This window comes from Globicephala melas, chromosome 13, assembly GCF_963455315.2.
Source record: "Globicephala melas chromosome 13, mGloMel1.2, whole genome shotgun sequence".
Taxonomy (NCBI): Eukaryota; Metazoa; Chordata; class Mammalia; order Artiodactyla; family Delphinidae; genus Globicephala; species Globicephala melas.
Genome location: NC_083326.1, coordinates 84,524,584 through 84,539,363, shown reverse-complemented (window position 1 = coordinate 84,539,363; position 14,780 = coordinate 84,524,584). Strand labels below are relative to the sequence as shown.

At 54.0% G+C, this 14,780-nt stretch overlaps 1 protein-coding gene across 2 annotated transcripts in view; it reads left to right on the top strand.

Annotated features, from left to right (window-relative positions):
- The window catches only part of DHX37 (DEAH-box helicase 37), a 30,847-nt gene that overhangs the window by 463 nt on the left and 15,604 nt on the right, over positions 1-14,780 (top strand). For both annotated transcript variants that reach the window (XM_060310462.1, XM_030859993.2), the window contains exons 2-7: positions 3,429-3,598; positions 6,418-6,530; positions 8,095-8,425; positions 10,544-10,692; positions 11,862-11,954; positions 13,962-14,058. In XM_060310462.1, coding sequence (XP_060166445.1) covers positions 3,429-3,598; positions 6,418-6,530; positions 8,095-8,425; positions 10,544-10,692; positions 11,862-11,954; positions 13,962-14,058 — 953 coding nt within the window. The remainder of the gene's footprint in view (positions 1-3,428; positions 3,599-6,417; positions 6,531-8,094; positions 8,426-10,543; positions 10,693-11,861; positions 11,955-13,961; positions 14,059-14,780) is intronic.

The following is a 14,780-nucleotide window of genomic DNA, read 5'->3' as shown; positions in this document are numbered from 1 at the left end:
GGGCAAGGAATTACAAGGTAATTCCATCCATTCTGATGGCTTCGATTATAACCTCCCTACCATCGACCCCTAAGTTTGTATTTTTCAGCCCAGACCTGTCTGCTTAGCTCCAGGCTGCTTAACATTTCTGCCCAGACTCCTCCGTTTTGTTAGGAATGGCTACTGTGTGCCAGGCACTATTCTAGGAGAGTAACAGAAGAGGAGATTAAGGGAGAAACTCCCTGCCCTGCAGAGTTCAGATGCTTCTGGGAAGAGACAAGCAAAGATAAACACAAAATACATAGGACGTTTTGCATACATTCATACTAAAGAGATAAAGCACAAGAGGTGTTTGGGCAGGTTGCAGTGTTTCATGGAGGTGGGGGGCGGCGGGGAAGGCCCTATTGAGAAAGCGTTGAATCCTTTTTTAAGTCCTGAAGGCAGTCAGAATGGCTGAGTGGAGATGAAATTTTAAATGGAGCAGAAAAAAATAAAATAAAATGGGGGCAGGATCTTGTAGGGCCTGGTGGGTCATGGTGAGGATGGTGGCCCTGCAGAGTTGAGAGCAGAGGAGGGACACAGGATGGGCTTAGGTTTTTTTTGTTTTTTAATAAATTTATTTTATTTATTTATTTTTGGCTGCGTTGGGTCTTCATTGCTGCAAACAGGCTTTCTCTAGTTGCGGCGAGTGGGGGCTACTCTTCGTTGTGGTGCGCGGGCTTCTCATTGTGGTGGCTTCTCTTGTTGCAAAGCACGGGCTCTAGGGCGTGCGGGCTTCAGTAGTTGCAGCACGCGGGCTCAGTAGTTGTGGCTCGTGGGCTCTAGAGCACAGACTCAGTAGTTGTGGCGCACGGGCTTAGTTGCTCCGCGGCATGTGGGATCTTCCCTGACCAGAGCTCGAACCCGTGTCCCCTGCACTGGCAGGCGGATTCTCAACCACTGCGCCACCAGGGAAGCCCAGGGCTTAGGTTTTAACAGCATCACTTTGCTGTGTTGAGGAAAAGCAGTAGAGGGCAGAGAATCTGGGCGATCTGATAGGAGGCTGCTGAGTACATTGACTCTGGCAGGAGTTGACGCTTGGACCAGGGAGGCAGCAGTAGAGGTGGTGGATTCAGGATGTGTTTGGAAGATGGAGCTTTGTTCTGGCTGTGCACAAGAGCAGAGGACACGTCAAGAACAAATCCCAGGCGTGCGGCTGGAGGCTGAGAAAGCAGGCATGGGCAGCTTGCGGGGAGGCCAGGAGCTTGGCTTTGGATATGAGTGGTTTGGCGGGCCTGTCAGATATCCAAGCAGAAGGGTCAGCAGGCAGTTGCTGAGTCGGACGCTTGAGAGAGGCAAGTCCAGGGGAGAAGCAGTTTGGAGTCATCTGTGTATAGATGATATTTATTTGAAGTCTGAAGACCAGACTGGCTCGCTGAGGCAATGAGTCCGGTCCAGTGAGGTGGGAAGAGAACCTTGGGAGAGTGTGGTTGTCCGGGGACCAAGAGGAGACCTGCCGTCTGTGTCAAATGTGGCCGTGGGATCAGGCAGGGAGAGAAAGGACCGTGGATGTAACACTGGGGAGGCCATCGGCGACCATGATGGGTCCAGTTTCGGGGGAGAGTTGGGCTGGAGTGATTGAATGGGTTCAGCTGTCTTGCAGGCCCCTGAGACCGAACACATTCCAAAGTTGGACTCATCCAGCTGCTTGTATAGGATCCCTGAGGGCCAAGCAGATTTAGGTGTTAGGGAAGAGTGAGTCTAGATTCAGAGGTGGAGGGAGGGAGAGAGAGCCGGGGCCGCTGGGGAAGCCTGCTTCCCTCGACCCGCTAATCAGCCTCTTCTTCCACACTCTCCTCTTGGACCCGGAAGGCAGTGGGGTTATAGGAAAGATTGTCAGAGTGGGAATCTGGAGTCCGAATTCCCTCCTTGGAAGTTTCAGGGATAGGCTGGGAGTTGAAGCAAGTCGCCTGACATCTCTGTGCCTCAGTGTTCTCAGTTGTCAAATGGGTCCAGCAGTAACAGTCATCCTACCTGCTCTCAGAGTCATGGAGGTGGTATTTTGGGAGAATATGTTTGTGACTGAAACGAGAATGCTTTGAAAAGTAAAGACAAGCTGTAGAGATGTGATGTTGTCCTGTGATGGGCGTCATCCATTGTAATAGCAGTGACAGCTCAGGAAGTGAGATGGCCCCTCTAAGAGGGCAGAAGACCCCTGGACTGACAGTTGGGTGAGAGCAGAGGGACCTGAGGTCTCTTAGACTCAAAGATTTGGGGAAAGTTGTTTCTCACCCCAGAACAAGACATCTCTGTCTATCCCTGCCTTTCTCAGGGGCCAGAGTGATCTTACAAGAATATAAAGCAGGTTACCTTCTTCAAAGAGCTTTCCCCGATCCAATATCACCCTTTTTCTTATTTTTATTTTTAGCACATCTCCCCCGCCCCCTTTTTTTCTATAGCACAGTGGTTCTCAAATTTTTTGCACCAAGAACCCTTTTACATTCCTAAAAATTGAGGACCCCAAAATGCTTTTGTTAGTGTGGGTTGTGTCTGTCGATATTTACCGTATTAGAAATTAAAACCGAGAGATTTTGAAACACAAGCGCGTACAAGCACACACTCCTTTAGCTGTCACCATGTCACACGATTTGGAGCCTTTGGAAAATGCTGCCATACACTCTTTTCTTTTCCTCCCCCTGCTTTTAATTTGTTTGAGAACTGCAGAATGGATGGCTTGCATGCTTAAAATAGTCTCATTCTTCTTACTGAGGAGCACACAACCTCTCCTACACTTGGTAATGTCATAAAGTTGTACAAAGCCTGAGCAGTTAATAGAAGTCAGACACTGCCTGTACGGGGACTCCAGCGTTGGGTGTCAGGCAGAAATAGGTGCTCCCCAAGCCCCCTCCTCCCCATGGTGCTGCAGTAGGTTGGAGCAAATCGCCTGATTTGGGATCGGCTTTTGGGATCTTAGTTCCCTAACCAGGCATTGAACCCGTGCCCCTGGTGGTGGAAACACGGAGTCCTAACCACTGGACCACCAGGGATGTCCCAGACTCCACCATTTAAAAATAGATGTGACGCAAGCTTGGTACTCAGTCCACTGTACACGTGTGAGAGAGCGTCTTTCAGAGTTATTGTAAAGATGGTTTATTGTAAAGATGGCCCCGCTGAACACAGGGCCCCGCTGGGAGGGAGGTGCTGTTGCAGCCTGTTCCCTCCTTGCTGCGCCCCCATCCCTCTCCCCGCAACGCGAGGACGGCTGACCCGTGGCAGGTGCTGGGTGGACCGGTGGAATGAAGGTGTGACGGGCCTGCGCCCCCGTTCCTATGCGGGTGCCCGGGTGGCTCTCACTGTGGGCAGGAGGGTCAGCCCGGAGGAAAACGGCGTTAACGCAGCATCTTGAGACTCGCAGGCGTCCGCGCTTTCTATCCTCCAGGGCTGTGGGTCAGGCAAGCGTGTCTTTTCAGATGAGGGCACGTTGAAAGGAGTCGATGCAAGCAACGCGCTCGTCCTGCCCGGCAAGAAGAAGAAGAAGACCAAAGCCCCTCCCCTGTCCAAGAAGGAGAAGAAACCCCTGACCAAGAAAGAGCGGAAGATGCTGCAGAGAATCTTAGACCAGAAGGAGAAGAAGCTCCAGGTATGCACGCTCTGTCTGCACGGCGAGGGATGGGTCGGGGTGTCTGTGACCTCCGACGTGATCCCTGTGGCTGGACTGTCGGATAGAACTTTCCAGAAGGAGGGACAAGTTCTGTGTCTGCAACGTCCAGTACAGTGGTCACCAGCCACATGTGGCTGTTGAGCGCTTGAGATGTGGCCAGTGTGGCCGAGGAATTGGATTTTTAATGTGATTTGGTTTTAATTAACTTAAATGCAAAGAGCCACGTGTGACTAGTGCCCCATATGGGACACACAGATCCAGAACCTTTCCAGTCCTTGGGGGATGTGCTACTTGGGTATCTGTCAGTCTGGGACAGGTCCAGCTTTGTGGACGCCACATGATTGTTGAACCAGGAGTTGGTCGATCAACGTGCTCACTTTTTATTTTCCCCCCTCATTCATTTTGTTGTTTATTTTTTAACTTCATTCTGGAGAATTTTAACCTTTTTTGCTTAATATTTTTTTAAGGAGAAAATTTTGTAATGAGAAATTCAAACATATATAAAGGTAGAGACAACAGTGTCATGGACTCCAGTGTACCTGTCATCAGCTCCAACGGTTGTCAGGCTCATGGTCAACCTTGGTCATCTCCACGGCCGGTCACTTTCCCACCCCCTGGGTCAGAGCCCAGGCAGCATCAATCTGTACTAGTTTCTGTGGCTGCCTTGACAAGTGACCACAAACTGGGTGGCTTAAAACAATGGAAATGTGTTCTCTCAGTGATCTGGAAGCCAGAAGCCTGAAATCGAGGTGTCAGCAGGGCCGTGCCCCTTCTGAAGTCTCCAGGGGACGGTCCCACCTGGCCTCTTCCAGCTCCTGTGGCTCCAGGTTTCCTCGGCTCATGGCCACATTGTTCCAGTCTCTGCCTCTGTCTTTATGTGGGCTGCTCCCCTGTGTGTCCCTCCTCTGTGTATCTCTGATAAGGACACTTGTCTTTTTCTTTTTCTTTATTTTTTTTGTTTTTTCTGTTTGTTTTTCTGTTTTGTTTTGTTTTGTTTTTGGCGGTACGCGGGCCTCTCACTGCTGTGGCCTCTCCCGTTGCGGAGCACAGGCTCCGGATGCGCAGGCTCAGTGGCCATGGCTCACGGGCCCAGCCACTCCGCGGCATGTGGGATCTTCCTGGACCGGGGCACGAACCCGTGTCCTCTGCATCAGCAGGCGGACTCTCAACCACTGCGCCACCAGGGAAGCCCTTCTTTTTTTAAAAAAAATGTTTTGGCTGCACCATGTGGCATGCAGGATCTTAGTTCCTGACCAGGGATGGAACCTGTGCCGCCTGCAGTGGAAGCGCAGGGTCTTAACCACTGGACCGCCAGAGAAGTCCCAAGGACACTTGTCTTTGAATTTAGGACTCACCTGGATAATTCAGGATTTCATCTTGAGATCCTTAAGCTAATTACCCTTAACTTACAAAGGCCCTTTTTCTGAATAAGATCCAATTCTGGGACATGGATATATGTTTTCAGAGGGCCACCGTTCAACCCATATACATATCCCTGAATATTTCAGTTTGCATCTCTAAAATAAGGACCGTTTCAAATTACCACAATGCCATTAGCATGTCTAAATTTTTTCAAAATACCATTAGATATCCAGTAAATAGTCAAATTTCTAATTGTTTCATAGATGCTCTCCACCCGCATCTCTTGTCTTTTCTCCTTATATTTGTTGGAGAGATTGGTTTGTTTGTCTCAGAGACTTTCCCACGGTCTGGATTAAAAACTTTTAATCTCTGATATAAACGGAGGGTCTTCCACCCTCCGAATTTCCTATAAATTGGTATTTGGGTCTGGGGCAGTGACTCTCAACTGGGACCGCTTTGCGCCCCCCCTCCCGGGAACATTTGGCCAAATCTGGACATATTTGGGGTTGTGACGATTTGGGGGACGCTACGGGCATCTGGGGGGTAGAGGTCTGGGATGCTGTTAAACAGCCTGCAGTGCTCATAACATCAAAAAAATGATCCGGCCCCAAATGCCAGTAGTGTGAAGACTGAGAAGCCCTGATCTAGAGGCTTCAGGAGAGTCTCTCTCGTTAGTCTTTCTGGCACAGTGACCACACAGCGTGCTGTGTCCACCAGGGGACACACAGGCCTCCCGTTAGCAGCTCTGACGCTTGGTCCCTGGAGCCCTTCATGCAGGGGAGCCTCACTGTCCTGTGCGTGTGTCCTATTTGAATGCTGTGAGCATCTTTTCTTGCTGTTCTGTATGTTGTTTTTTATCGATTACGAAATGTGTGTGTGTGTGTGTGTGTGTGTGTGTATATATATATATATACATAAACACGTATAAAAGCAGATATAAAATATCTGTAATTTCAAGAATAACAAAACAAACACTCATGAATTGCTCACCCGGGGAAAGGAACCCACTGGACCCACCCCCGCTCACTGCTTTATTCAAGGCAGAGTGGGGACCACTTCCTGTCACACACTCAGCTCTTCTTCCCTTGTACTAACTGCGGGAAGTCTTGCGTTATACAAATGGGCCCTACTTTATTTATTCCGTCTCCCGTTGATGGGCATCTGGATAGTCGATGATCTTCCCTTACGACACACTGTGGTGCAAAGAGAGCCTTGTTTATCCAACCCCAGACTCCGTAAGGGGGCAGAAAGCCACCCTAAGCTCACGCGTCTGTCGGCGTTAAGAACTCCATGAAGGATGGTAATTGCAGTTTGACCTTTGGTTTAAAAAAGACTGTAGGTGTTAGTGATGCTGGAATTTTATTTAGAGTCTCAGCTTCCCTTCTGAAGAGGGGATCATGATGCCAAATGTGTGACACACTCATTTCCTTCCCCAGCGAGCAGAGATGCTCCAGAAATTGAGCGAAGTCCAGGTTTCGGAAGCTGAGATGAGACTGTTTTACACCACGTCCAAACTGGGCACCGGGGACCGCATGTACCGCACCAAAGAGTGAGTCGGCTGGCTCCTCCCTGAAGCCCATCCTTCCCGCCAGGGCTCCCAGGGGGGCTCAAGGGTCATGGCATCTTCTGGGGTTATGAGAAAATACATTTGCAATGACGCGTGTGCTAAAATGCCTCAAATGGGTAGAGGCCTCAGATAATGCAAACTATCCTACCGTGCACAGGATGCTGGCGTTTTCCTGCAGCGCTGAGTCCTGCCTTACAGGTCCTTCCAGCTTTTGCAGGGACGAGTAGGCTAGAAGTTGTCATCAAGGAGGTCAAGGATTTGATTTAGCCCATTAGCAGGTTTGTTTGGTTCACGTAGCATCATTAGACATTTGGATCTTCTGCACATGTATGAGTCTCCTAGGGCTGCGGTAACAGGTCACCACAAACTGGGGACCTTGAAACAAGAGGAATTTATTCTTGTGGTTCTGACTGCCAGAAGTCCAAAGTCAAGGTGTTGGTGGGGTTGGTTCCTGCTGGAGGCCAGAGAATCTGTTCCAGCCTCTCCCCCAGCTTCTGGTGATGCCAGCCATCCTGGGCGCTCCGTGGCTGGTAAACACGTCACCGCAGTCTCGGCCTCGTCGTCACGTGGCATCCTCTGTGTGTCTTCCATGGCCTTCTGTCTGTGTCTGGGTCTCTGTTTTCTTTTTGGTTTTTTCTGGCCACGCAGCATGTGGGATCCTAGCTCCCTGACCAGAGATTGAACCCATGGCCCCTGCATTGGGAGCATGGAGTCTTAACCACTGGACCACCAAGGAAGTCCCCTGGGTCTCTGTTTTCTTATAAGGACACCAGTCATTGGATTTAGGGCCCATGCTAATCTAGTATGACCTCATCTTAATGACATCCTGAAGACCCTGTTTCCAAATAAGGGCACATTCTGGGTGGCCATGAATTTTGGGGAGACGCTAGTCAACAGTCAACATTTAAGAATTAGGAGATTTCACATTAAAATCCAGGGTCCCCCCTGGTCTTGACCAGTTGGATGATGTGGCCGCACCAGCTGGCCTTCCCACAGAGCAGCTGGTGCTAGATGGGGCCAGTGTGCTCCCCCCAGCCCACGCCCCTTCCCACTGCTCTCACACTTGGCCCTCTCTGCTCATTTCCAGTACTGGCCTGTTAAGCCTTGTGCATTTAACGACTGCTTATCAAGTGCAAACTGCATCTCAGGCTCTCCTGTGGGCCCTAGGAATAGAGCAGTGCACAAAAATTAAATTTCTTCCCTTAAGAAGCTCACATTCTATGGTGGGGAGATGGGCAGTGGTCCAGTGAATACATATATATTTAGTGTTGGTGAGCACTAAGCAGAAAAGAGCAGGTGGAAGGGGATGGAGGGGGTGGGGGAGGTGATTGAGGCTACACGGTAAGGGAGAGTCCTCCTGAGAGGCGTCCTTGGAATCAAGTAAGGGAGCAGTTGTCTTCAGGGAGCATGGACAGCGGGTGCAAAGGCCCTGCGGCAGGGAGGGGCGTGACTTTTGCGTCCTGGCCTCTGAGGAGCCTGCAGCAACCCAGAGCTGCCTCAGGTTGACTGGCCCGTCCTAGGCTCTGACTTCTGGCTCTCCCGGCAGGAAGCCCGACAGCATGGCAGCCCAGGGTCTGGAGAAGGTCAGCAGCCTCAGCGGGGCCCACCGGAAGCGCCACCACCAGGAGGCAGAAGAGGAGGAGTCTGAGTCCTCAGCGGAGTCTGGACCCGAGGAGACCCCAGCGGACAAGCCGGCAGAGGCTGGTGCAGGGTCGTCCCCAGCGCATCTGCCACCAGCTCCGCCCGGGGCCAGGGGCCAGAGCCCAGTGCCCAGTGGTCTCCCTCCACCAGCTCCTCCTGCGGCAGCCTCTGCCCTGGCCAGGCCCCCGGCGAAGCCCGCTGTCTTCGTCCCCGTGAACCGCTCCCCTGAAATGCAGGTTGGCCTCTCTGGTGTTTGATTAAGGGCTTAGGTGCTCAGGTCAGTGCTGTGAGGGGGCTGAGGGTGCAGAGAGAGGGCATCCCAGGATCTGAGCAGGTTGCATTGCCTTCTGTGCCTCAGTTTCCTTGCCTGGAAAAGGGGGATAGCTGTACCCACCTTGCAGGGTTGTTGTAGGGCTGACGAGTGGGTGCCTGGCACGTGGTCGGGGCTGCTGAGATGGGTGTCCGCTGCCCGTATCATCGTCTGGTTACCGTCACCTTCAGCCTCTGACCACAGGTCCTGGTCCAGGCATCTGCTCACTGGGACAAGAGCTTGGGCTCTGGAGTCAGTTGACCTGGAACGGAGTGCTGGTGCCCCCACCTTCCAGCTCATTCTGGGCCTCGTTTTCGTCCGTAGCATGGGGGTACCCGTCTACTCACAGGGACTCCGGCTCTCTACACTTCGTATCCTTGTCTGGTAAAATGAGGGTCTCACTGGGTTGTCATGACAACGAGATTCAGGGAGGTGAAGCCCGAGGCCCATGGAATGCACTTGGGGAGCCGTGAGGCTGGTGATGCCGCAGGGTCTGGCCCGTCACGGGCCTGGTCCGTCCACACGTTTCCACGGAGCGCGTGCTGTGGGCCAGCACAGGAGGTGGAGCGATCTGCAGTCTCGGAGCTCTCGGTCCAGCAGGGGAGACCGAGGTCGACCACACATGGGACAAGAGCCACGGAGGGCAAGATCGGATACCATGAGCGGGGGTCACAGGAGGGCCTGGCTTCATCAGGGAGGGCATCCGGGTCGAGAGCTCAGGGACCAGATGAGGGCATGGGGGCCGTCCCACACCGAGAAGTGCATGAGCAAAGGCCTGAGGCAGAGGGTTCCTGAGTCTTAGAGCAGCTGTTTAAAACCACAGATTGGATTGTGGGAATGAGGTGATTTCAGTCACGGGTACTTTGTGTGCTGATATATAAGCGATTAGGGTGAGCTGACTGCTCTAACAGACCCTGAAGTGCCGCTGGCTTCACGCCACAAAGGTTTCCTTGTAGGTGACGTCAGAGCCCCATGCCGTCCTCTGCGAGCTGGGGTGTGAGATTCTGCTCCACACGGCCATTCAGGAACCCGGGCTCCGCCCTCCAGTGTCCCTGGTGCCCCCTGGGGTTCATCCCCGCCTTTCTCTGTGGTTTTTCCACGTGCATGTTTTTAAGCCTAGGTTTGCCTGTTTTTATAAGCGGCCTCGCATCATATATATTTTTCAGCACTTTGCTTACTTGTTAGTCGGCATGGTGTTCCTGAGATGTGTTTATCCGTGTAGATGTGCGTCACCAAGGTCCGTCTGGGTTTTGTTTTGTTTTGCTTTGTTTTCACGGCTATAGAGCATTACGTTGCGTGAATAGAGCCCATTTTAAGTACCCTTCTCTGGCTGGGCATTTGGGTGGTTTTAGCTTTTTGCTACCATCTTCACTGCTGATTTAAACATTCTTGCCTTTTTCTCAAAGCCACAGGTACAAAAATTTGGGGGGGAGCAGCGTTTACAAACTGGAAGTCACAGCCATTGTGGAGTCGTGAGATGGCCGCACCTTTTTTTTTTTTTTAAACCAATAGAATGGAATAGAGATAGAGAACAGAATGTTTAAAATTAGCGTGCTAGCATGCTTCACACATAACAAGGGCAAGCAGGGGTTCAGGAAACTTCTCCCTCACTGTGTAATACTTGTGTGAGCATGTGTATGTGTGTGTGCACGTGCACCCATGTGTGAGTACCTAGGAGAGGAATCGCTGTATCTCACATTCTCGATTTTGGTAAAATTAGCACCCGGTTGTTTGCCGAAGTGATTGTGCCGTGAGTGTAGTCTTCCCCCAGCAGCAGGCAAGAGTTCCTTGTGCCCAGAGGGGCTTCTCTGCACCACGCTGTCCCCGAGGACCCAGCCCATGTCTCTGCCCCTCCCCAGCCGTCAGGGCTTCCAGCGAGCGCACCTGTTCCCCTTGGCTGGATGCCGGCTGCTGCCTTTATAGGAATCACATCACCCTACGTAATCTTGCTTTGAGCAAAGCCCCCCATCCCCTCCGCCCTTCTGCAGGGGACGACAACCCCCCACCCCCATTCCGTGAGCGCTGACTTCCCCTCTCTCGCCAGGAAGAGCGGCTGAAGCTCCCGATTCTCTCTGAAGAACAAGTGATCATGGAGGCAGTGGCCGAGCACCCCGTTGTCATCGTGTGCGGCGAGACCGGCAGCGGGAAGACCACCCAGGTGCCCCAGTTTCTCTACGAAGCAGGCTACAGCAGGTGGGGGCTGGCCACAGGGTCCCCACAGGTCTCTCAGGTGACAGTGAGACGTGGCCCCCGGACGTTGTTAGGAGCAGGGCTCCTGGGGATCTAATTCCGGCTCTGCCGTTGCCGTGCTGTGTGACTTGGGGCAAGCTCCTTAACCTCTCTGGGCCTCAGTTTCCTCAGCTGTGACATAGGGTTCATCACTGCACCTACTTCACGGGATTGTTATGTAGATGAAATGACTGAATTTGTGTAAAACGTTTAGGTTGGTCCCTGGTGGGAGGGATGGCGTGTCAACTCCTGTTGGCCCTTCCGACCCATGTGTGTCAGGGTCCCCAAGACCACCCCCAGGTTCAGCAATTTGCTGGGAACACTCCCAGGACCCAGCATGTAATCGTACTCACGGCTGTGATATATTACAGTGAACGACACAAAGCACAGCCGGCAAAGGGCAAGGCTCACGGGGTGAAGTCTGGGGGAACCAGGCCCAGGCCCCCAGAGCCGTCTCCCAGGGTGGGGGTCACACAGGACACGCTTCATTGCCCGTGTGAGATGTCATCAAACAGGGACGCCCAGTAGAGGCTCAGCGCCCAGGGTTCTTACTGGGGCTGGTCACACAGGCGGCCTCTGCCTGGTACCTACCCAATTCTAGACTCCCCAAAGGAAAGCAGGTGTCAGCATGAGCCACCTTGTTTGTACAAGCAGTTCAGGCACAGGGAGCCCCTCTTGTCCGTCAGGGAGAGGCGGGAGCCCTCCTGAAATCCAGGATCCCAGACACCAGCCAGGGGCTGCCCTGGAAGCAGAGCTTTGTAGGGAGAGCAGCCTCGGGCCTGCTGGGCCAACGCTTTCCTGCCCAGAATCCACCACCCGTCCCCTGGGTAGGTTCTGTGGAGGCGCGTGTGCTCGGCTGGGTTGGACAAGCCCCCCGGCTGCAGGCTCAGGTCCACTAGGCCTCGTTCTTCTTTGCGGCTGCCTGGACCCCTTGGCCCCGTGATTGTCGGAGCGTCTCCTGTAGAATGCCCTGTGGGCCGTTCCCTTTTGCTGTTGTTAAGTGATGCTGTGGTGCCTTGCCTGGCGCCCGTGTCCCGTCACCCCCAGTGAGGGCCGCTTCCAGAGCTGCATGTGACTTGGGGGCAGACGGGTGGGGCGGAGCCCTCCTGATGCCTTGTGTTCTCCTCCCCCAGTGACAACAGCATCATTGGCGTCACGGAGCCCCGCCGAGTGGCCGCCATGGCCATGTCCCAGCGAGTGGCCAAGGAGATGAATCTGTCACCACGGTGAGGGCTCTGCCTCCTATGGGAGAGTTGGGGGTGGCCCTCTGGCCCCACCAGACCTGAGCCACGGCGCGGGCCCTCGTTCCCCCGGAGGGCGCCACGTCTGCATCTAAGCACAGGGCGGTTCCCTACATGCCGACAGTAGGACCCTCCTGCCAGGGGCGTCGTGAAGCAGGGACAAGCCAGCCAGGCCCTTAGTGAGGGGACAGAGTGGCCCTTACAGGCCTTGAGGGCAGAGCAGAGCAGCAGGTGGCCGAAGGCAGGCAGGAGGCGAATGGCGTGGCTGGGTTAGTTTACAGCTCAGGTCTCCAGGAGGAAAGCCCTCTTCCGGCAGTAAGGCTGCAGGACTTGCCTCGGGAAGCAGTTTGAACACAGCACAGCCCTGGCCTGAGGACGGCTCCGCGCCGTGTTGGTAACGCAGACGCCTGCGTCTCAGCCCAGACCGTCCAGTTCGGGCTGGAAGGGGCGGCGTGTCCAGTGTGGTCTGACCTGTAGGGAGTACCCCGGCGGCCCAGTGGTTAGGACTCCACGCCTTCGCTGCCGAGGGCCTGGGTTTCATCCCTGGTCAGGGAACAAAGATCCCACGAGCTGCGCCACGCGGCCAAGGAGAAAGAAAAAAGAAAGCACAGAATCGTATAGAGGCAGAGTGCCTGCCATCCACACTGGCATCAGATGTTTACCGACCAGGACCTGCCATGCGTCAGGCCCGTCCTGGCTCTGGGGACAGAACCCTGCCCCCGCTGGGCCCAGCACGCAAACTGGGGAGCCTTGTTGCGTTCGCGTCTTAGGTGGGCGAGGCGCCCCAGCTCCCCTCCCCGGTGGCCGCCACTGCTGCACATTTCCTGTGGCTCCTCCTAGACAGTCGTGTGCACAGACGGGCAGTTCTGTGTGTCTGTATTCCTCGCTGTCTGGCTGCTGCGTGAACGGTTCATACGGTTCACGCCCTTCTGTATCTTTCTTGTGGCATTTCAATGCGTACCTTGAAAGTTACAGTACATACAAAGCTGCCCCTTTCATTCTCTTCAACTTTTAAATTTATTTATTTATTTGTGGCTGTGTTGGGTCTTCGTTTCTGTGCGAGGGCTTTCTCTAGTTGTGGCAAACGGGGGCCACTCTTCATCGCGGTGCGCGGGCCTCTCACTGCTGTGGCCTCTCCCGTTGCGGAGCACAGGCTCCGGACGCGCAGGCTCAGCGGCCATGGCTCACGGGCCCAGCCGCTCCGCGGCATGTGGGATCCTCCCGGACCAGGGCTCGAACCCACGTCCCCTGCACCGGCAGGCAGATTCTCAACCACTGCGCCACCAGGGAAGGCCAATTCTCTTCAGCTTTTTAGTGTAAAATCTTCAAGCGTGTACAAAAGTGGAGAGGCTAGTATGATAAGCCCCCACGTACCCGAGACCCAGTTTGGAGCAAGTCTCAGGTCTTGCGTCATCTCAGCCTCAATGTTTCACTGTGCGGGGCTGAAAGATCATGAGTCTGGGGTTTTTTTGGGTTGTTTGTTTTCTTGGCCGCGCCCCAAGGCTTGGGGAATCTTAGTTCCCTGACCAGGGATCGAGCCCGTGCCCCCTGCAGTGGAAGCGCAGAGTCCTAACCACGGGACCACCAGGGAAGTCCCTGGTTTGTTTTTTTTTAAGAATAGGATTCTGAAAACATAACTGCAGTACCGCCACTAAAGAGTGTATCATAACTCCAGAGTGTGCTCCGGTCCGTGTTCCCATTTCCCGGGTTGTCTCCTAAACAGCTTTTACAGTTGGTTGTTCACATCGGACTCCAGCCAGGGTCCGTGTGTGTGTTTGATTGACGTGCTCTTCACTTGCCCGTGACAGCTCCTGGAGAGGGAGGCGGGGTGGGCCTGTGTCCGGGCCTTGCTGGGGGAGCCGGTGGGCCCTCCCCTCGGCCGCCTGCGCAGCGGGGCCAGGCCTGCTCCTCTGCCCACCTTGGAGTGGCTGCACGGCTGCAGCCCCAGGCAGCTGCAGCTCTGGGGGACCGAGCCGTAGCCTGTGCCCACAGGGTCGTCTCCTATCAGATCCGATACGAGGGAAACGTGACTGAAGAGACCAGAATCAAGTTCATGACCGATGGCGTCTTGCTCAAGGAAATCCAAAAGGTTGGTTGCTCATCTGGTGTCACAAAGCAAGGCTGGTAAGCCTGGGGGCGGGGGGCTAGGCTGTCACCTGGGGTGTGAGCAGTGAATGTTGGCAAACCACTGTATTTACCACCGTGCTGCTGTGTGACCTTGTGCAAGTTACGCAACCTCTGTGATCCTTGGTTTCTCCATCTGCAAGCTGGTACCTTCCTCCTAATTGCTTTGAAGCAAAAACCGTGTGACACACGAAAGCACCTTAGCACACCACCTCGTAAGTGCTCGTGAAACGTGAACTTGTATTTTCAATGTGGTTTGGTTCACAGACTGTGTGTTAGCCAAATGCGTACTGCTTTTCTTGGGCTGTGTGACGTCCCCCGGGCAGGGGTCACTGGGAGAGCAGAGGTGACTCCTGCCTCGAGGCCACCTGGGACGGTGGCTGTGAGTGTGTTGTGGTGTCGATGGCCCCTTCCTGTATGGCATGTGCTGAGCTCTTGCCCCTGGTCCCCAGCCAGCATCCCCTCGTTCCTGTTTCCTGCCTGCCCTCCCCGCCCCATGGGCATCTGCATTTGGTAGCTCAGCTCTAAGAGATCGTAGCTGTCTTTTCTCTAGAAATTTCTCTGCCAGGGCCCAGGCCCCATGCTGTGTACTTTACAGATAGTAATTGTCATCGAAACTTCACCATTGACCCCGTGAGATGGGTCCCGCTGTCCCGTTTGGCAGATGAAGAAAGAGGCCTGGGAGGT